Genomic DNA, 24,151 nt, shown 5'->3' on the forward strand with positions numbered 1-24,151 from the left:
TATTTATTCAACAAAATTTTTAATACTTTAGCTCTACTTTAGGTAATTTAGTATCTAAGAACAGAAATCAAATAGATTTTTTAAACTAATTCCCAAGAACAGATACATTTTATACAAACATATACAAATGTCCATTTGCACAAACCCACACTCACACACATAGACACATAGAAACACACATATCTTTATACTGTAATAAAAAGACCATTAGTAAGTACTGCTCTTTTGGGTCCCAGTCTCACACTATTGAGTTTTGAATCTTGGACAAGTCAAAAATCTCTCAAAAAGGTAAAAGAGATCAGTCCAGTAGACTTTAAAGCACCAGGCCTATTCCTTAGTTATCAAATGGTTTATCATATTATCATAAAATATCAATTTATATGTATATAAGTTTATCTTAAAACAATTATAAGAATTATATTATGAATTATATGAATATTGAAATATTATGATAATTAGCATCTAATTTTTCATACACTAGACCTTGAAAAAGTTTAATGCAAACTTCATACAATTTTTCTAGTCATCCAGTTTTCTTTCTTTTGTCCCTCTCTCTCTGTCTCTCTGTCTCTCTCTCTCTCTTTTATTTTCTGTGGTTCACCCAAACAGTAACCTCTTATACCATCTGCCTCTTTCCCTTACCTTTTAGGGGAATACTTATTCCAGCTCCCGCTACTCTACCTCACATTCCCTCAGGACAGCCATCTTTACAAATATCTATGCAAGAACTTAAAACCAAAATTATTTTTTAATGGGGTATTCCATGTTGAACCAAAATGAACATTTTTACTTAAAAATTATAAATAACTATAATTTTATGTGTAAGGAATTTTTTGAGAAGCTTCTTAAAGGTAAGCTTAGTGCTCATTAAACTTCATTTTATGGTATGCACTTGCCAACTATTTCTAAATGATAAAGTAATGCTTGCCTAGCAGAAATTTATAATGGTGTTTTAAAGAAAGCTGTCCACTACATTTTTCTTAAATATGAAAGTATTACCAGGTTAGTCACATTCTGAGGTCTTTCCAGAGATACTACTGATGAAAATAGTCTTTTGTTACCAACTAGAGTCAATGAATACTGCAAGCTAAAGACTTAAGAATAATTCCGTCATTAAGTTTAAAGTCGTCATTAGAATTATGCTTCTCACTCCTCAGCCCACATACAGCCCTGATCATCCTCCCAACAATCCACCTTTCTGAGAATTTTCCACCTTTTGGAAAAGGAGAAAGAAGTAATATTTAATGAAAACACACTATTATATGCTAGGCATAGGGTCAAGGACTATATTTGGTATTAGTTTACCCTCCAAAAATAACCCAATAAAATAGGTATTACAACTTGCATTTTATAGATTTTTAAAAAGGCTCTTAGAGAGAAAATAGCACTATGGTAGCAATTCTGGAGCTAGAATTTCTGGATTTAAAAACTGAGTTACATACTTTCTAGCTGTGTGATTATGGAAAACGTACTTAAACTCTGTGTCTCAGTTCTGTCATTACTGTAATAATAGGATCTTCTCATAGGGCCCTTGTGATAATTACATTATAAAATACACAAAGCCCCGAAAACAGTGATTCGACATGGTGAGCCCAAAATAAAGACTATTATCAAGCAATTTGCTCAGAGTCATAAAATACTAAAATATGAGAGTTGGAATTTTAAGTCCAGGTGTTTTCCAGTTGTCTACACTCTGTATTGTGGAGTTCTTTAACAAACACACTGTATTTTAAGAGACAACATTAAAAACACTTAAATGGGAAATTGAATTAAACTATATTAGTGACCAAATAATTTCCAGAATTTAGGGCATGAGTCTGGTATAAAACTGAAAATCCTTTGGCAATCAAGGTTGTCAGAGAAGAGAAAGAAGGCAAAAGGGAAATCTACTGGAAAATGATGAATATAGGAGAACAAATTAAATTCCTTCACAATTGATGGTTACCCAGGCCTATGGTGACTGTAATATGGCACAAACCTTGCTCTCTGGTGCATTTTTGAGTGGCTAGATTATGCAATAGCGGACCTACTCATTCACTGTGGCTGAATGAATTCTCTGGAACCACCTCATATACATGAAACCCATTGTCCAATGCTCTCTCTCACTGAAGAAAGCAGAGGGATTGCATTTGTCTGCTCACGTGCTTTGCACTTCTCAGCCACCAGTCATAGGGACTAGCAGAGTAGTCAGTCCAGCACAGCTGGCCATTCATAGTACCGTATAAACCCTAGCCTAATACATTTTTGGAATTATGTAGTTAATTGAATATGTAGAGTTTATGGATTACTCCTCAAGTCTGACCAACATGACTACAAATGCAGAGGGATTGTTAGGGAGAGAACTTTCTGTAATTGTAGGCATTCATGGCACATTCTTCTCTGTTTTCTCTGCTTCTACCTTAGTAATGGGTTCTAAATGTTTTTGAAGGAAAAAGAAAGCCAGCAAGCGTTAAGACACCATCTATCGGTTCCAAAGGGATGGAGGTCCCAGGACCCAATGATTGTATTTCCTCAAGTGTGTGTATTCCAATTTTGTATAATTATCCATATTTTGATTTTTTTAAAGCAAAGACAATTCAACAATATCAATAACAGTTACACCAAGTGTTTAAAGATGTGTTAATTTTCAATGTGGTTACATGTACATTAGATAATTGTTAAACTCTTAAGTAATAATTTTATCCTTTCAAGTAAAATTGGGAATAGAACAGTAACCTATTTTAAGTTCCAGCTTTAAATGGGGCATTTTCATATGGAAAGAAGGGACCGTGATCATTCATTTATTTTAAAAATCCTAAAAGCTTATGTTCAGAGTTATTAAATCTCATAAATTTAGAACAACTTGGAAATTTATATAGTTTACTGTACAATTGTAATGAGAAAAATTCATTTTAATCGAGTAACCTGAATTTTCTTTTAAAATCACTGAATAATGGCACACAGTGCCTTGTGGGAACTCTCCTTTTTAAAAAGCTTTTAAACAGTCATCACTGCTATAATCTGAGTTAGAAACTCTGAGGAATAAATTGAATATAATGTATTGAATATATTAAATATTAATACATTGATATGACTATATGCTTGTTGATATCATATTAAGAAAAAAGAAATCAGCTGGTTTGCTGTAAACTTCATCTATAAGTGTAAAGTTTTGTGATTGTTTCACCTTGATAATTTATCTTGTTAATCCCTGATCATAAATTTAGAGATCACAAGCGCTTTGTCTCCAAATTTCTTACATCATATTGCTAAATAAAACAAATGTATAGGGAGATAGAGATAGATTCGTATACTTACTTTGAAGTATGAATACAGACAAGCATATAATATTTAAAATATATGTATAATATCAACTTTATCAACTACTTACAGTGTCCACTATTTGCTTAGGCCTCTCATCTTGGTAAGTATATCTTCTAGCCATCTAGATTTGTAACTAGGTGGTGAAATTTATAACTAGAGAGGTAAAGTTGTAAAGATTTCAGTGTTTTATGTTCATTAATTTCTGACATCACAAAGCTTATAGATTAAATATTATATGAAAAAACATGGTTATCTGGCCTTGAATACACATGATGTGTTTGAATAGATAACATTATTAGAATCATAGATTTTTATCAGTTATGTAATAAATTAGAGATATTCTTGGCACAAGGCTAGACGAGGGTAGGCACTCAGTGAGTTCTATCTACTAATATTGTTATGAATACTTCTTCTTTGTGTGCCTCAGGAATGCTAAAATTTAAATTTCTGAAAGAATGGAACACTTCTAGAGCTGACTCATGGACTCACTCAAGCAGCCACATTGAATTATTATTGTTAAAATTAGTAGTTCTTTTAGAAAATGTTATTCTCTAACATTATTCTAAGGCAAAATGTAAATTTAAAGAAACAGTGAACATTTCTTAGAAATTTTAGAGTGTACTAGATAATTTAGAGCACTTTCCTACATAGTGTTTTATGCCCATATGGGTGATTATGATATATCATACTAGTCCCATAAATCAAAAGGGAAACCTAAACTCTGCAGAAATTAAATGACTTGATTATGATCATACAGCTTGGCTGAGGCAGAACCAATATAAGAACCCATATATTCACCTCTCTGTGCTTCTTCCAATGGGGCTATAGAAATAGAAACAATTTTAGAGACATTGAAAGGAAGCAAAAAAAATTAATAGAACTTAGTATTAGACAAACTATAAATGTTCACTGTAAAAATGACTAGAGTTTGGTGGCAGCTGTTATGCTAACTCAAAACTAAGGACTAGAGCAGGATGAGAAATTTTAAGTTTAATTATTTAACGAGTGAATAAATACCTTAAAATTTAAACAAATCAATATAATTTGGCAAAATACTTTAAAGTATTAAATCACAGCTATGATTTATTGTGCCACATTGTGAAGATTTTGCCTTCACATATTTTTAGTATGAAAAGATCTGTTAGGTAGATCATATTATCTCATTTCACAGAATGAGAAATTCAGATTTAGAGAAATGTAGTATCCAACGCACAGAAAATAGCCCAATTCTAATTATGAAACCCAGCTATGGACGTTAATTCAGATTTCATAGTATTCAAAGATAATTTGAGACATATATGTTTGCGTAATGGTTCTCCTAAGAATGTATAAGACAGAGATCACTGAACTGAAAGAAGAAAACACATATGGAGAAACTTTAAGAATTCATGTGGCCCAAACCAAAATCATGAAGTAAGTGAGTCTTCCCTTCACCTTTCTCTGCTTGCTCTCAGTCTTCTGCTCTGTCTTACCCATTTGCAGTGTCCCTCCCTTTTGGCTTCTCTTTCCCTACCCACATGTTCCAGGTCACCATGAATGAAAAATTCTCCTTCCCTATGGTGCCTGCAAACACAACGCCCTGATTGTCTGACCTAGTGATGGAAATGTTACGCCAGCGATGAAAAGAGTGTTAACTTCCTATCACATCGTAGTCCCATGAGACATTTTTCCCCTCTTGCAATAGCTGTGAGAAAGCTCCAAGCCATATGTCCATTGTCACTATCAAATGAACATACCTTAAAAATGTAGTTTGCATTTTAAGAATACCCTTGATTTTATCTTATTTTTTAGTACTTTTTGTCTTTACCTTTATTGACTCATTTTATCTTAATGTACATATGTTGATAGGAAGAATTAAATTCTTTTTGGAGCAAAGCTAGTTGCATCTATATGTGTGTATTTACATGCATAAATACATATACATATGTTCACATACATACTATTCATACATAGTATATGCACATATGTATCTACTTATAAGTTCATCATTATAAGTATAAAAATCTATGTTCAGCCATTAACAAAAACTATTTCCATGGGCAGATCTTTACTATGTAGTCCAAAAGTAGCTTCTCTTCCTTGCCCTATTTGAGGAAAATGCTTGCTGTTCTTGGGTCTTTGGTGTTTCTGTGGCGTGGAGCTGCTGATTCAGGAAGCAGAACACTCTCTTTGTCGGTGGAGAGCTAGCCAACGGGAGTTACATGGCATAACCTTGTAATCATGTGAAGTTAACAATGATCTCACAGTTTCTTCTGTCTGCCACAGAACAGTTAGCTTCATATTTTGGCCAAAGTCAGGTCCAGTTGTTGATTTGCCAATACAAATTCTATAGACATTTTTTGTTTTCCATGATTTATTCTTCCTTGCATTTTACTTTTGGTTTTGAATGCCATCATCTTCTTCACAACTATAACTTTAGCTGTAGCCATAAGGGAGCGAACCCTCAGTTTATGTGGATTAAAGAACATTAAAGCACAAATACAGTTATATTTCATGAGGACATTTTATTTAAATGCATCCTGTCAAGTATTTATATGACCAAAAGTTTGATCACACTTAATTCTTAGAGTAGATTGAATGCTGGTTGGATAAGGGAGAAGAGAGCATCAGATTAGAACTCAGAAGCCCTGGATCCCGTGCCAAATAAACCCTCCTGGCTATGACCTTAGGCAAGAAAAATTATGCCTGCCCCAGCCAACTCATAAAATTTTGGAAAAATGTGATGAAATTATTTGCAAAATCACTCTGAAAATGTAAAGAGCTAGTCAAATTGAATATATTGTCATTTCTTTCTTGAAAAAAAATGTTGACTTTTGTCAGCGACAGCATTTTCATATACTTCTATCAGTTTTAAGCAATGCATGGGTATGTTTAAAGTTTGAAATCTATTTTATAAATAGTTTTAAAGTGTCAGAAGCCTTGTCAAATACCTTTCATATGACTTATGGTAAACTGATTTAGGATTTTAAAAAATAATTTGTGTGATTTTCTTTGAATCATTATAGTCCCACATTAGTGAGAAACCTAGGGCTCCTAGTTAGAGGCATTCTTCATATATGATGAAATATTTATAGAATTCCAGTCTTAAAAGAAGACATAACACAGATTCTAGAGATTTGTCAAAATCTAGTCTCTCCCTTTATGTCTGAAAACAATAGCAAATCACAGGTGAGGGAGGAAAAAATCCTGTTTCTTTTCATTTTTACATGTGCCTCTTCAGTGCATCCACACTCCTGGCAAGACTATCGACCACAGTGAGCTCCCTGGGGTCACAGGTGGCAAACCGCAGGCTGTCCTCTAAGTGACGGCTCCCTTCTCACAGAGCAGGGGCTGGGAGTGTCTTGGTTCTGCTGTGTATGGGAGCCACCAGAACCCTTTAATGTAGAATATTTTATCTGGGTGATATTTGTACACTTAAGATTTCACAGCATACCAAGAGCCCTTCCCCCCACCCCTTAGTGTAACAGATTGATTTAGACTTAACCGCTGAGCTGAAATGTTTAAAATAATCGAACTACTTGGTTCTGATAGCTTGCTACTATCAAAAAATTAGGATTATTAAATCTTTGCAGGACGACTATGAGTTAAGCCCGAGGACTGTGATTCAAAATAGTGCCAGTGATCTGATCTGCACAAGCTAAAAAGTATTCCAAAGTCATGCCAGTGTCAGAGCAGAACGAGATCAGGACTTGGCAGCGTTTAATTTGTTGTTCTCTCTTTAATTCATTTAGCCATCAAGAAAGCATCTACTGAATTGTCCTGTCATATATAATAGAAAATAAATCTATTTAGAGAAGACATAATGGGAGAAAGATTAATCGGGGGCAATTCCTTTTAAAATGATAGAGCAGCAAAACTCACAGGATGCAGATAGTATATGGCCCTTCAGAGAGCTATCCTGTCAATCAATCTTGAGGTAAGGCGTCACGTATGAGGTATCTGTCACAAGGCGAAGAAGTATGGCCAGAGTTAAACATGTCATTGAAGGGTAACGCTGACACATAGTTACAGGGCTGTGTTCAGGCTTGGTGGTCAACTCTGTTACTTCAGACCCACATGGGACATAGGTGTAAGAAGAGAGGTAAACTTTGGGACATACCAGAAATTGAGAAATGGACAGGTTGTTTTGGTTTCTTTGGTTTTATTATAAATTTAGGCAGAATATGTGTTTTTGATCTCTGGTGAAAGCTTTTCAAAGGCTTCCTTCTGTGTTAACAGCGTGCCCGTGAGTACATACATGCAGCAGCCTGCACATGTGCACACGTGTACACACTCACACACCTGTGGTAGCAGCACTGGAAGTAGGAACCCCACCGCCACCATCACCACTATCACCACTGTCGCTGCGACCACCACTTCCACTGCCATAAACTGAGTTCTCCAAAATCTCTAACAGATTTTTCTGGGAGGCTTCAATTTCAGAAGGACTTGGCTGGAAAGAAAGACTGCAAGGCTGTATTTTGCCAGGCCTGGGGAATTCCTAGACAGGAGCAGTACAGTCCCACGTGTTCCTGATGTTCACAGACCCAGAACAGTCAAAAGTCAGTTAATAACATGTCACTGGAATATTGCTCTCCACTGGGCTATATTCACATCTGCAGAAATAGCAATGTCATTTCATCCTCAATTGGCCAGACCCTAATCTCTGTCTGTGAGACGAGAATGACCAGCCTGTACCCTTTTGTCACAGCAGTCCTGGAGAAAGAGAAATGAAAATGTGCTACTAATGACTTTGTGTATGTGCTTCTTCCTTGTCCCTGCCGTTCCCCGACAACATCAACGTAGCTTTAGCCCGACGTGCCATTTAGACCGAAGTCTTGGATTGATCTGTGATGAATGCCCTGTCGGGTACACAGGACCACGCTGCGAGAGGTAAGCACGGGCTCCACTGTCTTTCAAAATGATTTCTGCCTTGGGAGCTGTAAAACCGCAGGCATCATCATCCTTTGCACGACCCCAGAAAAGCCACCGCACTCGGCGGGACGAAAGAAAGTTTCTCAGCACGCTTGTCAAACAAATGCATTATACTTTCATAGTTTATTTATTCTCCAGAAACTGCTCCATAAATTTCTACTCACTTGAGAATGTTTGATTCATGTTTTAATCTTAAAGGTTAAGCATTAGCCTACAACCTTTCTAGAAAGGATTGCTCAAGTGGAAATGCATGCACGTTAGGATTTATCTTACTGTCTACATTGGCACCATTTATTTTTCATAATTAACTTTTTGTCCTTAAAATGTGCCTTAAATGCAAAGTTCATAGTTCAGCAAGTGGTTCATAATTTACCTTAACTATAATTTGAAAATAGAAATAAAATGTAATTTATTATCCTTATTTATATCCTCTTCTGAGTACTTTTAAGCCAGTATTTTAATTCTCGCTGATTTTTAGTAGACTGTTTGGCCATGGAATCATAGATATTATTTTATGAAATTCCTGTGATCATGTTTCCTCCTAAAATCTTTTTGAAGTAAAGGCTCAAATGGATTTCAGTTTCAGTATGAAAATGGTACAAAATTCTCCCTTGATATCATTGGCAAACACAACACCTCTAATTTTGGCACTGAAAACAGTCCCTTTTGCCGCCATCAGTGGGGAGCAGGCTCGGGGACAGGGGATGTGACCTGCTCTCACCCATCACCAGGCTAGCGCCAGAGAGGGCCGTTTCTGCCAATACTTTCCTGTCCTCCTGGCAACCATCACCCCTATCTGACTAGGGTGCATAAATGAAACTGGAGCCGATCTCCCGGAGAGCATGTAGCCAGCAGCTAGCAGTCTGTGGACAAAGTACCAATGCCAGTTACTAGCAGCAACAAGTACTACTTGTGAGTATGGAAGCAACTGCAAATTAGTAATGGGAGAACAGAAGTGAAGTAGGAAGGATTTATCTGCAATCGAGAAACTGGAGGTCTTTAATTATGGTTTTTTTTTTAAAGAGGACATGTGTATATTACTTACGATAATAGCAGAACATATCATTGCCAGGGGAGATTTATATCAAATGCTTAATGCCCACCACCCCCATATACCCTCTAGCTGACGACAGGCAGCTTTTTTTTAATCAGCTAGAAAATGACAGCTGCTCTGTTATGTAAAGCCACTAAATCCACTCACATAGGTGAGCATCGTCTCTGATGTATTTATGTTGATTTGCTTCATCCTCTGTACTTTCTGTGCATGGTAGACAATAGATTCTGAGCCATCTACAATTTAAAGTCTTACATTCGTTCAGCAACTACTATGTGCTGGGCCCAGGGCTAGACAGAGCATATGAACAGATGCGCACTGTACAATCCTTGTCCTCTCACAACTCACATCTTTAACATGGGTGGGACTGGTTGACTGGATTCTGGGGAGAATTCTAATCTGAATAATAAAAATCATCAAGGAGAGAAATGCCTGACAAAGGGCATGATTTCCTGTCTAAAATCTTCATTAGCCTGGTTGAAGAAAGATGGAAACATTCATATGCAGCTTATAAAATAGCATATCTAATCTCTAAGTTTCTCAGTCAAAAATAGTCTTAAGTGGTTATTATATAGAAGATGGGATTGTATATTTTTCTAGTAAGAATTTGGATTAGGATTTTCCGGAATATTTAGGTTTATCATTTCTCTGTATTTATACAACTGAAAAAGTCCCTTAGTTGGGTCCAAAAACATTCAGAAGAAACATTTTCTGAAATGTGTAGGCTTCAGTGGAAGGGAGGGGGAATAAAGATTAAGGTAAGGAGGAAATACTAAAATCTCGTCATCAGAACCATTCTGTAAGTGATTGCTGTAATCAGGTTATGCACATCATCTACATAAAATCAGCATTGGAAAACCAAAGCAGTGTTTCCCAAGCGGTAGATGTCCTTGGAAGAGAGTGCTGGGGTCACATAAGCTTGGGAAGTACCTATTAACTTGTTAAAAGTCTGACATGTCCTGGAGTGAGGAAATCTGTTCAATTTGTTGGACTCAATGTTTTCAAGTTTTATGTCACCATCCACTTCCTACTTTTACGATACTGCAAGAATGCATCTCAGAATATAGCTCAGGTGAGCAGGAGTTACAACTCTAGGTTCTTTATCTCAATTCAGTTTCTATTCTGATATTTAGCCACAGGTAGAAACTGTGAGAACTTTGGAATATAATCTGTCAAGTAATCTTTAAAGTTACACAGTGGTATATGTCAAATATATCTCAGTCTTTTTAAAAACTAAGTTTTTTCCTTCTCCTCCCCACTTTCCAGGCTTAAATCCCAGTTCTAACAAGCATACTTAGTACCAAAAGGCTTGAGTGCTTAAGTGTGTGTGTGCATGCACACTCACATGTGCACACATATGTGGCCGAGTGTGCATTTTGGTCAATGAACATGTAGTGGGGCCAAGCAGCCCTGAGTAATTAATCCAGGTGTGTTTCTGCTGACCTCTCCCTTTGCCATGTCCTTTGATTACTTTCCCTTCAGGTCTAGTAACTCCATCCACACTTCATACCATACAGGGAGCACAGGGCCCATTCTGCTGCTTTCATTCCACACTGGGACTCTCCTACAATCTGTTCTCTTCACTTCTCCTCTTCTGCCTTTCCACCTCCATCCCATTCTCTCTTTGGGGTTGAATTGTAGGAGGAGATGCCAAGTTCATAAAAATAGTGACTTGTAGAGCCTGAAGTCCCAAAATTCTTATTTCTTTTTTCTTGCTTGTCAGATCCCTTCACTCTGTCATGTAGTACAAGATGGCTTTGCTGCTTGAATTGAGAGAATGAAGAAAAATCATGAAAAAGAAGATAGAGCAGAACAAATATGACAAAATATTGAGTGCTATACTGTTACCTGCCGAGCTCTAGTTAGAATTTTGGGAAAGTTTCTTGGCGCCAAAGAGCCCATACTTTGAGATATCACTGCTTTCCTCTGGAAAGTGTTTCAAACCAAATAAATAAGAAGAAAGTGAGTGAACAGGTATTTATCATGGCACTTTGCTGAGATTCTATAGTCTTTTATCCTCTGGACAAGAGGAGAAAAATAGACAAACGAGGAGACAGTATGTAGATAGACAAAAAGGGGTGAATGTTGTCACATTGAGAGAAATTAAAAAGAACAAGGAGAAAAAAGTGAACTAAGTGTTAATGACACCTGCTCCACTAGGCTTTAAGCTACTTTCAGAATAACTTTGTGGCCTCAGCAACAGATCACACATCATGAAGAAATATGTTTAAAAGATTATGGCAATTCACCCAGTGGGATCCATAGTACCACACGAGAATTAATGGGATACGTGGACCCCTTAAGCCCTGCCCCTCCCTAACTGGCCAACGTTTAACAACTCCTCCTTAAGTGAGGAGAGAGGTGATAGTCGAGATTAATTTCACAATTGCTACTGAGAATGCAGAAGGTATTTGAATCTAACTGCTTAATTTTTGGAAAATTCACTGACCACTTTATCCACATGATTCATATTCACTGTCAAAGAATTCTTTTTTAAAAAATTTTAATTCAAAAACCCCAGTGAGATGTTCTCTACTTCAGAAATGCCTGAGTCTGAATCAAGTCTCGTTGTCATCTGATTACTGTGCTGGTGAGGTTCTACTCGTGTTTCAGTCTCCCTGAGCTCCTGAGTCCTGGGTACAGAACATGGGGTTGCAGAAAAAGTAAACAAATAACAGAGACACCTATACAAACTTGACTGTACTATTAGCAAAATTGTGACTCCATGGGAGGTTTCAAAGGACTACTCCTGTGCTTTCATGGTTTCCATACCATACAAAAGGACTCAGTCAAGGGACAGACTAGGGGGTCAAATTCAGTGGGTCCTCTTTTGGCCAACTCACCTGCTATATTGTGTCTCAGTGCCCAGCTGTGTCTGCTATCTCTTCATTTTTCTGCATATGCCCAGAGAGGCCCTTTTTCTTTTTTAATCTGCAGAAAGACACCAAATAAGCAGTCTTTTGCTGATTCGGCCAATTGGAAGATAATAAGAATACAGGATTATTGCACAGCCATTTACATTTATACTCCAGCCATCCCTACTCTGTGCCTTTGCCAATTCTGTTCCCTCTGCTCCTTTCTGCTCCTCTGTCTGCTCAACTCTTACAATTCAGCTCTATCATCCTTCAAGTGCCCTTAATTAATCCCAGTCTGAGTTCGTTGCCCTTTTCGGTGCTTCCATAACAGTATTTGCTTATCTCTAGCAGTTGAGTGCCTCACTTTTAAGCATGTCTGTCTTCTTCGTGGACCCTAGTATAAAGACTTTGCCTTATGTATATTAGTAGCATATGAAAGTACTCAGTAGATGTTTGAGGAAGGGCAGGAAGGGAAAAAAGCAAGAGCTTTACTAATTTGCTTAGGGAGATTGAAGCACTGTTTTCAGTCCGTAGCTAATGGAAACACAGGGCACCTATTTTAGGCAATTGCTGTTGAAGAAAACATGGGGTACAGTGAGCTAAAAGCCTCACCAGTGTTGCTTTCTTCTTCTTGTTCTCTCTCCGTTTCTGCCATTCTTTCTATTTCTGCCTTTATCTCCATCATCTGTATCTCTGTCTCTACCTTCTATCTCTGTCTCTCTCCCTCTGTATTGTTCCTAAGTCATCAACAGAAACAACCATAACTGCAGGTGTTATCTTGGGTGTCATTTACATTTAAAAGTTCTTTTTCTAAAATACTGTAATTTGATTAAAAAAAGTTAGCAAGTGTAGAAAAGACTAGTGACCTAGTCATGTCAAGGTGTTCCTCTCTAGCGAGGAATCCAATAAACTCTTTTTTAAAATAAAAAAGTCCTCATTCTACTTTGCACATGAAAATGAGAGGACTTGAGATTTTAAATTAAAACTAATGTTGGTGGAGGGAAATTCTGAGAAGCTGAAAAGGTCCAAAGGACTGTGATTTACACTAAATTTTATTAGCTGCATCCAACTTGATCAAACTATAAAACACTATTATTACTAATAAAAGTTATATGATTAGCATTACTCTATTCACTGACCCTAGAATCACTTCTTAATTTCTACTGAAACTTTTTATAAATATGTAAAAATACTATTGTATGGGTAGAAATACATACACATACATGTATCAGTAATAAAACCTGAGCACACACTTTCAATAAAGTGGCATGTGAATTATCTATCATGTATATTCAGTAAGTTTTCTTATGTTTCCCAGCACAAAAGAAAAAGCAGATGATTCTAGATGCTTCTTCAGTGATTCTATTTAATTGTCATTATTTTTTCGTGGACTGAGGTATTTTTTATTGTGGGAGAATTTGGGACTTACTAATTGGTATCCATGTTAAGAAAAATCTGCAGGTCTTATTATATAATACCATCTCTGCTGAGGGCAGTCAGTCATTTTGAGGAAAGTGAGCTGAAAATAATGGGTTTTTGTTGGCTGTGATAATGATCATTGTGTATCGTTATTCTAGTGGAGCAAAATCACTTCCTAATGGTAAACAAAATGAGATGTGAATATACGTGGATGTGATTACAAGCTCTGAATATCAAGTGAGGCAAGAAGAATTGGGTGAAAATTTAAAAGGATCTTTCTATTATCTTTGTCAAAGCTACTCCTGAAGTGATCGTAGGGGAATTTTAGGCACTCAAATGTCAGTTCATATCTTACAACAGATAATTAATAAGAAGTTATATTTGTAGGTGGCAATGTTTTTCCACCCACAAGTAACTTATACAATATTTATACAATGACTTTCGCAATTCATAAAATATTTTGTGAATATAATTTAAAAAACAATCTCATTTAAAACTTATGATAAAAGTCTAAGTCTGCCAGACTATTATGGCATCTATAAATGTTCTGGAAAACTTAGAATAATTAGTGTATCCTACCAAAGGAATGATTTAGTGCCATAATTCTGATGATATCCTCATGTGATGTACTAGATTTAAACCATTTCTCCTTGCAGGGGTAGAGAGCATTTCTCTACACAGTGACTCACACATCTGTGAGCACATGAGCATAAAGTAGTGTACTGTAGAAAGTATATTCTTCCACATGGTTTTGTTCCACTTCAATCCTGAGCCTTGCTGAAAAAGACTATTTATTTTGCTAAGACAGCGCAGATAACAGAGCTAGCCTGACCATACGATTTCAGATACACTTTTTTGCCAAGTGTGGCTTAATAGGAAGCATGAGCAAACAATTGAAAGAGAAGACAGAGCAGAATATAAATAGGTGTTTCCAATAAAAATGTATTTGTGCATCTGTAACACGAAGTAGCAATTGAAAATGTAACATGAAAAAAGGGTATTTTGATACTTTACTTTAAAAATTCCTGCCATGCTTCATAAATAAACTTTTGTTTTTCCAATAATACCTAAAATAGTGTAGTCCTTTAAAAAAAAACCTAGAGTTTGCTAATATGAGTTGTGGGCATCGTTCAGCATTATCCTTTGGCATGTCAGTGTAATATACAGGCATATGTGCGTCTCAGTAAAGATTCCCCAGTGAAAATCTGCCTCTGTGTTGATATGCAAATACATACAAACCTATTATTAAGGCAGAGAGACCCATAGCTTCCACACAAATAATAATGAGAGCTTTTGAGTTATAATTTTTTGTTTAATAAATTTTGAATTCTCACTACTGAATTTCTTTGTGAGCCTGTTTTCTCATAACAAGCTCTCTCTGCAACACAAACAAAAAAAGGAAACATGAACCTTACATATTTGTACAGAAAAAAAGCCAATTGGAGTACACACATGCGACGTGTTGTACTACAAAGGCTTTCCAGCGTGGACCCCATTCCTCTCGAGTGCCAGGAGCAGATTTCTTATTATGCTTTGGTCTCATCTTCAGTGCCAGTAACAAGATTTTTTTTTCTTGCTGAAATCTAATTACTAGTGGGGCTGGCAGGATTTCATCTTGTATCTACACGGCAGTTGTGGAAAAACATTTTTTAATCACCTTGCATTTGAGGAAAGGAACACTTAAAAGGAAAACATATCCTGGGAGAGAGGTAGTGTGAAAATGTAGAAGCATTACCCTGATGGGTTTCATTAATTCCTCCCAAATACTCACGGATGAAATGTTTCGCCTTAGGTGTGCAGAAGGCTATTTTGGACAACCTTCTGTACGCGGAGGATCATGTCAGCCATGCCAATGCAATGACAACCTTGACTTCTCCATCCCTGGCAGCTGTGACAGCTTGTCTGGCGCCTGTCTGATATGTAAGCCAGGTACAACAGGCCGGTACTGTGAGCTCTGTGCTGATGGATATTTTGGAGACGCAGTTGATGCAAAGAACTGTCAACGTAAGTCCTGAACTATTGATGCCCCTGACAGAATTGGTGCATTGTACATCAAAGTGGCTGATGAGTTCTTGAGTGGGATAGGAGAGTAGTAAATTATGTGTGATACATGTATGATAGATGCACAGCCTATACACAGAGTCTGCATATCCTAAAATATTTTTTACTGATAAAGTACATCATTTGAAAGTTGATGCATTGTTGAAATACCATTGTTTTTCAAATGATACACATATTTCTGTTTGCATGTGGACCAAAGATTTTAAAATAAACTTATGTCCATAGCAACAAAGAAGAATTTGGAAAATAGGTAAGACCTAGTTATTCTTTATTGTTTATCTCAAGTTTAATCATAAAATTATCTGCCCATATTATTTTATTAGTGTCCATCAGTAGTTGTGAATCTGTATTCCTTTTGTATGTGAAACTCACATTTTTACATTTCATCATGAGGCGTAAAATTCTGCCAGTATTTTTCCACACTGGTATTTGTCATTGTTAAGTGACTAACCTTCACCTTAGGAGTGTACATAGGATGTTATCTGTTATCCTCCCACAGAGTTAGCTAATACAGGGCTTCATTCCTATTAGTCAGTACATCCCTTCCTCATCTTTCCCTCCTTAGCTCTATTGTACAGGGTTTTAAAGAACTTACAAAAGCTTTACGTAGTGCTAATATGCTATGCAAGGGTGATCTTATGGAGAGTGAAATGGAATGTCAGTCCACATTAGCCCTCAACTGCTTTACACTGCCGTTGTCAGCTTCATCTACTGTCATAATCTTTAAGCAGAACAAGTATCAGCCCAACAGTTTACTTCTGCCAGCTGCATTGGGTAAGAAAGGACTTTTCCAATCATTTCACGAGGTTCCAGGAACTGCAAAAATGTAGAAACCACTGGAAATCCAGTCTCTGTTATTGCCTCTGCGACAACAACAGAGCCTACATCAATGAGAAAGGTGTCTTTCTCCCCATAGATTTTTAAGATGAGTGCCAGCTTTTCGTCATTTGGAGACGACAGTTTGTTGAATCAAAAACAAATCACTCTGGAACGATGGACATTTATTAGTATCATCTGTAAATCAATGATTTTTAAGCAAGCAGATTTTCAATAAGCTCAATTTTAAACACTGTGGGTGTGTGACCTCTCTGTAAAATCATAAGGAACTTAAGAAATTGCCCCATTGGAACATGTCATGGAGGGTCTGCGCTTTCTAGTATGTGAGCCGGGGCAAGTCATTGGATCTTGTTGAGACTCATTTTTATCATTTACACGAAGGGTCATAGTGTTCTGTGGGGTCCAAAGATCTCTCCTGTAGACAGTACCCAGTGAACTGCGCGGGGCCTGGGGTGCTCGCACAGGGTAGCTCTTTCCATAGCAGTGTTCGTGGTGGTCGTGGGTATCTGGGGTTTGCTCATTTTAGGGCTGTGTTACTCATTTATTGAACCTGTTTTTCTATTTCCCAATAAGTCCCTCCAAAAATTTGAGGAGATTCTTTCACTTTTTTTCTTTCTTTTTTTGCTTTGTAAAAAACAACTCTGTTTAAAAAGACGACATGTAACTAATAAACACTTTATTGGCAGAGGCAAAACCGACAGTGGTCACTAAATCATGAGTGTCCAAGACTGGTCTGAAGGTACAATGTCTCGAAGGTCTGAATCTCAAAGCCAGAATAGCCTCTGTGGAACACTTCACCTAAAATGCCATGTGTTACCTTTTTGAAATTTCTTAAGATTCTCCCCTAGGGAAATTTGTTTTATGCCAAGAGTTATAAATCAACTTATACTCAGGATCGCTAATTATGATATTTTCATTGCAGCTTTCCTGAAATACTTTAGATAAATGCCACATAACCTAAATGTACCTCTACTATTTCATTGGGCCTTTGTAATTGTCCTAGGGCAGATGTCAGGTATTTAGATATCTGGGCAGAAATGGAAATACAATCCTAAAGTGGCTCGCCCAAGGGTCAGAACATTAGCGAATGTAAGCGGACCTTAGGTGTGAAACTATTTTCAGCACCAATTACACTGTCAGGAGGTAGCAAAGCAAGAAAAGCCCTTAATATTTCTATGGGAATAAAGACAAAAATACAGGTTGGCAGGTGTTTGCAGGAGATTAGTAACTGCAGATCCTTTCCTTAAACAAGATACTGCACGTAATCACCTGTTGGCTGACATCTAAGCAACGGCTAAGGTGGCCTCCTGTGCAGCTGCGTTGTCCTTGGTGAAACAGAAAGGCTGGGCCATTCAGGGATCTGTGGCATGACGCCTTAAGAACACGTAGAAGAATATTGTATGAAAATATTTTTGAATCGTCACCAATTTTTATACCACTTGCCATGAGCAATGGACATAATTATGGTTTTTAATGCTCATCAGTATGTAATTAAGATTAAAATATAAGAAACTTATTTATTATCTATTTTGATAATTTTTAGAGATATAATAGCTCTTCTATGCATAGGTGGGAACCCTCAAGAGAAGAAAATTCATGATAAAGCACGATTTTAGTTCTCTTAGATTTGTCCATGGAAAGTACACAAATGCAAAGAAATATATTTTGCTTTTCAAACTTATGTATAGTATTTAAGTGCCATACATTTCTTTTAAAATGCCCCTTAAAAATTTTATATTGCTTTTGTTATTTTCAAGTTGTCGATACTTATTAATTAAGAAAGGCATTAATGTCACACATTTCATTTAAAAATGCCACTTAAAAATCTGTATTGCTTTCATTATTTTTAGTATGACAATTTTTGGTAAATTTAATCTTATATTTCCCTACTCTAAGGAAAAGTGGCTTCTAAGCTCTAAATTATTGAGATTTAAAAACATTTATGTATAATGTACATTAGAAACTTTCATAAGGAAATTAAATGTATGTACCGTAATTCTTGTGTTCAAATGAAGTGGACAGTTAAAGACAGCATTCTCTCCAGCCTTTCTCACACCCCAAATACCACCTCTCCTTGGGCCACCACCTGCGGAAAACGACTGGCTGAGGTGGGCCAGGTCCTCCGCACTCACTCACTGCTGCAAAGTTGGCAGACACCGACGGCCAAGCTACTGGACCAGAAAGCAGTCGGTTTTTAGGAAAGCAATAAAACTAAGTAGAATCTGGAACCAGAAGATCAGAATAACAGCATACGCTGATGAAGTGGCTATTTATAATGTATTTATAGGTTATGCTTAGATCAAAGTATCCAGAAACATGAAATGTTACAGAATATTTACCAAAACCATCTATGAATGATCTAAATCTCCATATCATCTCTACCTTATATTTTTTAACCTGGTATCAATGCAATTATATACACCATTGAAAATATACTCATAGAGTACCAAGTAAGCCATTAATTACTATTACATTTGTGAAAAGGCCACTTAATTTTTAGACTGATATATGTTTCAGAATAATATCAACCAACTTCATAACATAGAAATGACAAATGATTACTTACACCCAATGTATTTTTTTTTAGTCTTTGGAGATAGTATAGAAGTTGTAAAATAAAACTTATTTTTAAAAATTATAATGTTATATTCCTAGTACACTTGAAATATTGTTTTTATCTTATAAACTTTCTAATCTTAAAGGTATATGTGTGTGTATCTACATATGTACTTACATAAATTTCTTCTCAAGCTCATATTTTGAGCTTAACACAAATCAGGAACATAGTAAATAATTATTAAATTAAAAAGTAATTAATGCTGTTTTAATAATGGCATTAATATGCTGGTGATGCTATTAATTTTGATAATATCTCAAAATTACTTTAGCTGTAAAGCTAATATGCATTACTTAAAATGGGATTATAATATTTTAAATGTTACGTGAATGTAAAGAAGTAAAACAGACAGAGGAGTGATTGAGAGAACATTTACCTGGAGTCGCGGGACTGAGGTTCTGGGCTCAACTACATCACCGACCACTCCCGCGGCCTCACACAGTGATGGCCTCTTTGAATTTCAGTGTCTTCATTCTCAATGTTGGGATAATAATGACAATGTTAATATTTCAATACCATGTGATGTGCCAGGTACTATGCTAAATCTTTACATGAATTACTACTACAGTTTGTAGACTTGTAAGATCAAATGACATAATGCCTAACAGATCATCTCTCAAGTCAGAAAACATTCTATTCTAAAAGGTAGCTGCCCATGTCATCATCTTGGGCATATTTTTATGTAATGAGCCTGTAAAGGCTATTAGAATGTTTTTCCCAGTGACTGATCTCTCCTCTCTTTACAGCTTGTCACTGTAATGCCAATGGCTCCTTCTCTGAGATTTGCCACACTAGGACAGGACAGTGCGAATGCAGACCTAACGTGCTGGGCCAGCGGTGTGACAGATGTAAGGTAAGGAGTAGGAGCTGAGCAATGAATTACTTCTGCCTTGAACAGTCTCATTAGCTTTCGATGACACCCACCTCAGTGTACTGAAAGGAAGGCTCGGGATCATCTAATTCTATATGTGAAATTACTGTGATCATTGAAATGGCTTCTCAAAATGGAACAAAATTCACTGTGCACTAGCATTTGACCTTCAACCTTTGTTTCCTGGGCAGTGATTTTGTGCAATATTTACTGTACTTCAGATGCTCCTGAATCAAATAAGATATAAATTGACTCTCCAGTCTACAGAGAGTAAAATAGTCCTTCTTTTGCCTTTACATCTTTGGTACAATACAATGCGCTATACCTTTTGCTTTCAGCAAACTGTTTTAGTTCCATCATTTAGATGTTAGTTCCAGTAGTTTTTAGATACATCCCTTTGCTAAAGTGAAACAGTAATAAGAATCTCTAGTTCTCCATTCTTGAACAAATTGCCCTCCCTTTCAGCAGGGCAAGACCTTGAGAGTCCTCTGGGAGAGCAGGTGGATTTGTACCACTTCCCACATAACTATGTATTTGTGGTGCTCTCGACTGGTGGACAGAAACAAGCATTTCTCAGATGCCTTCACACTGGCCTTTCTGGAGGAAGTATGAAAATGTCATCTGCTTGTATCTCTTGAATAATATTGTATGCTCTTTCTTTTGTTTGTTTTCATTTTCCTTTTGGCTTTCAAAGTCGCATATGTGGTGGGACCCAGAGAAACGATTCTGTGTGCTGTGTGACTGCAGTCCCATTGGCTCTGTGTCACCACAGTGTGATACTACAGGAAGATGTGTCTGTAAATCAGGCTTCGTAGGGAAACGGTGCAACCTGGGCAGGCAGATGCACCGACAGGAGGAGCATCCACGGAGAGCACAGCCGGTGCTGGGGTCTCCCCAGAGGTGGGGTTCCAGCAGCTCCAGCGGGTGCCCTCGGGGAGCCTACTGGCCCGCAGCTCGGGTAATCCCAGAAGCGCTGCATGGCTCTTGCCTGGCATGTTATGTTCTGTGTGCTGTGGCCAAGAATCCCTAATGCCATTTTACCAAAAAATGGTTGCTAAGTGTGCCAGTTGCAAATGCCAAAACAAGACAGCTTTTGATTGAAGCCTTGCCTTTTAAAAATCGCTATCCATGTTTTCAAAAGTATATTCAAGTTCATAGGTTAATAAAGTTTCAATTAACTATGCATGTGTAGAAAACAAAGAAAAATTATGTGTAGGAACCTATAATCTCTGAAGTAGAAAGGGCCTTGGGTATCATTGGAGCAAATTCACCTCTGTGAATGAACAAAAAAAGGGGAATCTAGCAAAGAAAGTGAACTTGCCCAAGAAAATTCAGCCTGTTGACCTGACAATTTCAGCGTAATGAATGATTGGGTTACATGTCCGCACCATAATTTTGATATAGGATACAACAAACACAAGAAACACATTTTTACACATTGTAATTGCACAATTTACCCAAAGTAAGGAAGCATATTTTCTGCTACATAATTTGGGACCCCCCTAATTATGTAGCAGAAACAAGACAAAACAAAACAAATGTTGGGAGGAAGGGAGAGAGAAAGTGGGGAGGGAGGGCTGGCTCTGCAGCCAATCCGCAGAGCAGCAGGGACAAGACTTGCCAGTGTGGAATCAGAGCCTTGCAGGAGCTGAGTGTAGGGGACAGAAGAAAGTGAGAATGAAGTACATAGTGAAGAAGCAAAAGGGGAAAAAACACATTTTCGTTTTTCTTGGCTCTATTGACATTTTAAGAAAACAAGCTCCCATTTCAGATTGCCTCAGGTCAAACTGCAGCCTCACCGCTTTCTAGCTATCAAACAGTTCCTTACATCATCCTGCAGTTCAGTGTCTTCGTCCCTGGTAGGACCTGCTTCATAGGGTTTGCATCTGTTTGGGTTTTCCAAGAGGCAGATGCCAAGAGATTAATGTCTGTGAAGGGGAAAGGAGGAGGGAGTATAGTATCCAGGAGCCTTCTGCTGCAGCGCGGGTCTGACTATGTGAAGGGAGAAAGGGAAGGAAAGAAAAGCCTCATTTGGTGCATTCTGCCAAAATCCCAGTCCTTGGCCAGGCCAATGGGAAAGAGTTTCTAGTACTTTACTGTAATCACTCATTGACTAGAAGGTGCAAGCCCTGGTGTGAGCTGCAGAAGAATGGACGGTGGAAGGTGTCCGTCAGTGACACTCCTCATTTCAGGCTCTCCTGCAGGAAGGGCAGTTCAGACATGACTGTCTCAGGGTAGTCCTGAGAACGGGGCGAAAAGTCCGGGCGGATATGGAGAGTTCCTTGTAAATTCTAGGTATCATTAACACTGTTGTTATTAAATGAAGAAACCTTCACACGAGATTATGTTTTTGAGTAAGAAATACGTACACAAAGTAAAAGAAAGGCATAGTAACTGATCACAATGTTTCCAGTATGTAAATTTACTAGAAATTCAACTCTCGTTCATGCCCTTTTCCTGCATACCTTGCAGCTCTGTTGTAGAAAGCAGTGTGCTGTCCTCAGAGCACATTTTCTCTGAGGCATAAGTGTGCATTAAAGGCACAGAATCAGAGGCAGGATGGCTGATTGGAATGCTGACTCCACCACTGGCAAGCTGGTGACCTTAGGCAAATTACTTGGTTTTTCTGTGCCTCGGTGTCACCACTCTGTAAAAAGGTGATAATATTCATCTCTCAGTTGTCTTGAGTAGTAAATGAATTACTATTTATAGAGGGCTTTAGAACAGTGCTTGGCACATAGCACAATATGTAACTCCCAGTTGTTATTATTATCCCAAGTAAAAATAATTTATGGGAGCTCAACAAACTTCCCGGTGAAATTGACTAGCACTCTCTCCCATATTTGTTTCACCTCATTAATTCTGATTACTGACAAGGAATATTTGCTCTTTAAATTTGTTTACTTCAGAGGATTTTTCTCGTCTAAAATACATTTTTGAACACCAAATTTGTTAAAAATTGTATTACTGAAATTTAGTAGTATTTGTTTTGGCCCTTAAAACAACTTAGCCTTTAAAACTGCATCATTTAAATATGAGAAAGGTTTGATAGAGACATTTCTTCTTATACATTTCTTTATGTGATCAAGTTTGGAATTTTTTAATATCTATGATTTGGAAGTTTACTTAATATTTTATTAATTTGCCCATTAAAATTGATATGTGTATACACATGTATGTCAATATGCTAAGTATAGAAAAATTTAGGATATAAAGATGAATATAAAGTACTATCTCTATAATTCAGATTTCTAAGTCAAAAATATTTAGGGAATAAAAACAAATGCCAAGTACTACTTCTGTGATTCAGAAACTTCAAAAAATATTTTACTATATTATGCATATATGTTTCTATTTGTGTGTACCTGAGTGGTAGGTATGTCGTTATAGGTATGTAATTAGAATCACAGTGTATATATAATTTTGTATTCTGCTTTGTGAAATTTTGCTCAATGCTCTATACTAAGCATATTCATGTCATTAAATCTGCTTCAAAACAGGATTTAATGATTGCATATCATTTCATAGCATGAACGTATCATAATTTACTTCATTCAAATTGTCTCTAACATTGAACATTCAAGTGCTTCTACAGTTACTCACTATGATAAATAACACTGTCATGGGCATGTTTGTTTTTTAACCATTTTCCCAATTCTTGTTATTTCTCTAGGCCAGATATCTAGAATTTTACATTAAATTATTTTTTTGAAAAAAATTACATTTTTTCTTTACATTATTGAATTTAAGGTTAATGTCATGTGTTAAGCTATTTGTTAGAACTGATGCACACTTTCTTCTTTAATCATGCAGTGAAATCTGAATTAGAACTAGAAATAAAGATAAAGTCATCAGTAAATATAAATAAAATGGTTATCAAACTTATTCAACCTATTTTATACTTTGAATAAAAAACTATTCTTAGCTACAGTCATTTTAAAAGAATAATTTTTAGTGTCATTTTGCTTTCTACAACTTATTTTTAACACTATTAACAATAATGGCAAAAATATATAATGCGGCTTATTCATTTCTCTTTGAGTGGGTCACATTAAGTAGCAAGATTTTTTTTCCAAAGAAGTAATTATTAAGTCTGATTTTCTAAATAGGAATTATTTTTAGGAAAAAGTAATTACTGAGACTGATTTTCTAGATTAAAACATCATAACAATGTAACATACTTTATATTTAAAAGGACAACCTTGATGTACTTTAAATAG

At 36.7% G+C, this 24,151-nt stretch overlaps 1 protein-coding gene across 1 annotated transcript in view; it reads left to right on the top strand.

The window, feature by feature from the left end:
• The window catches only part of LAMA2 (laminin subunit alpha 2), a 514,111-nt gene that overhangs the window by 308,474 nt on the left and 181,486 nt on the right, over nucleotides 1-24,151 (top strand). The window contains exons 18-20 of the mRNA XM_024551868.4: nucleotides 8,089-8,175; nucleotides 15,338-15,549; nucleotides 19,807-19,913. Of these exons, the coding sequence (XP_024407636.2) occupies nucleotides 8,089-8,175; nucleotides 15,338-15,549; nucleotides 19,807-19,913 (406 nt within the window). The remainder of the gene's footprint in view (nucleotides 1-8,088; nucleotides 8,176-15,337; nucleotides 15,550-19,806; nucleotides 19,914-24,151) is intronic.

This window comes from Desmodus rotundus, chromosome 11, assembly GCF_022682495.2.
Source record: "Desmodus rotundus isolate HL8 chromosome 11, HLdesRot8A.1, whole genome shotgun sequence".
Lineage (NCBI taxonomy): Eukaryota > Metazoa > Chordata > Mammalia > Chiroptera > Phyllostomidae > Desmodus > Desmodus rotundus.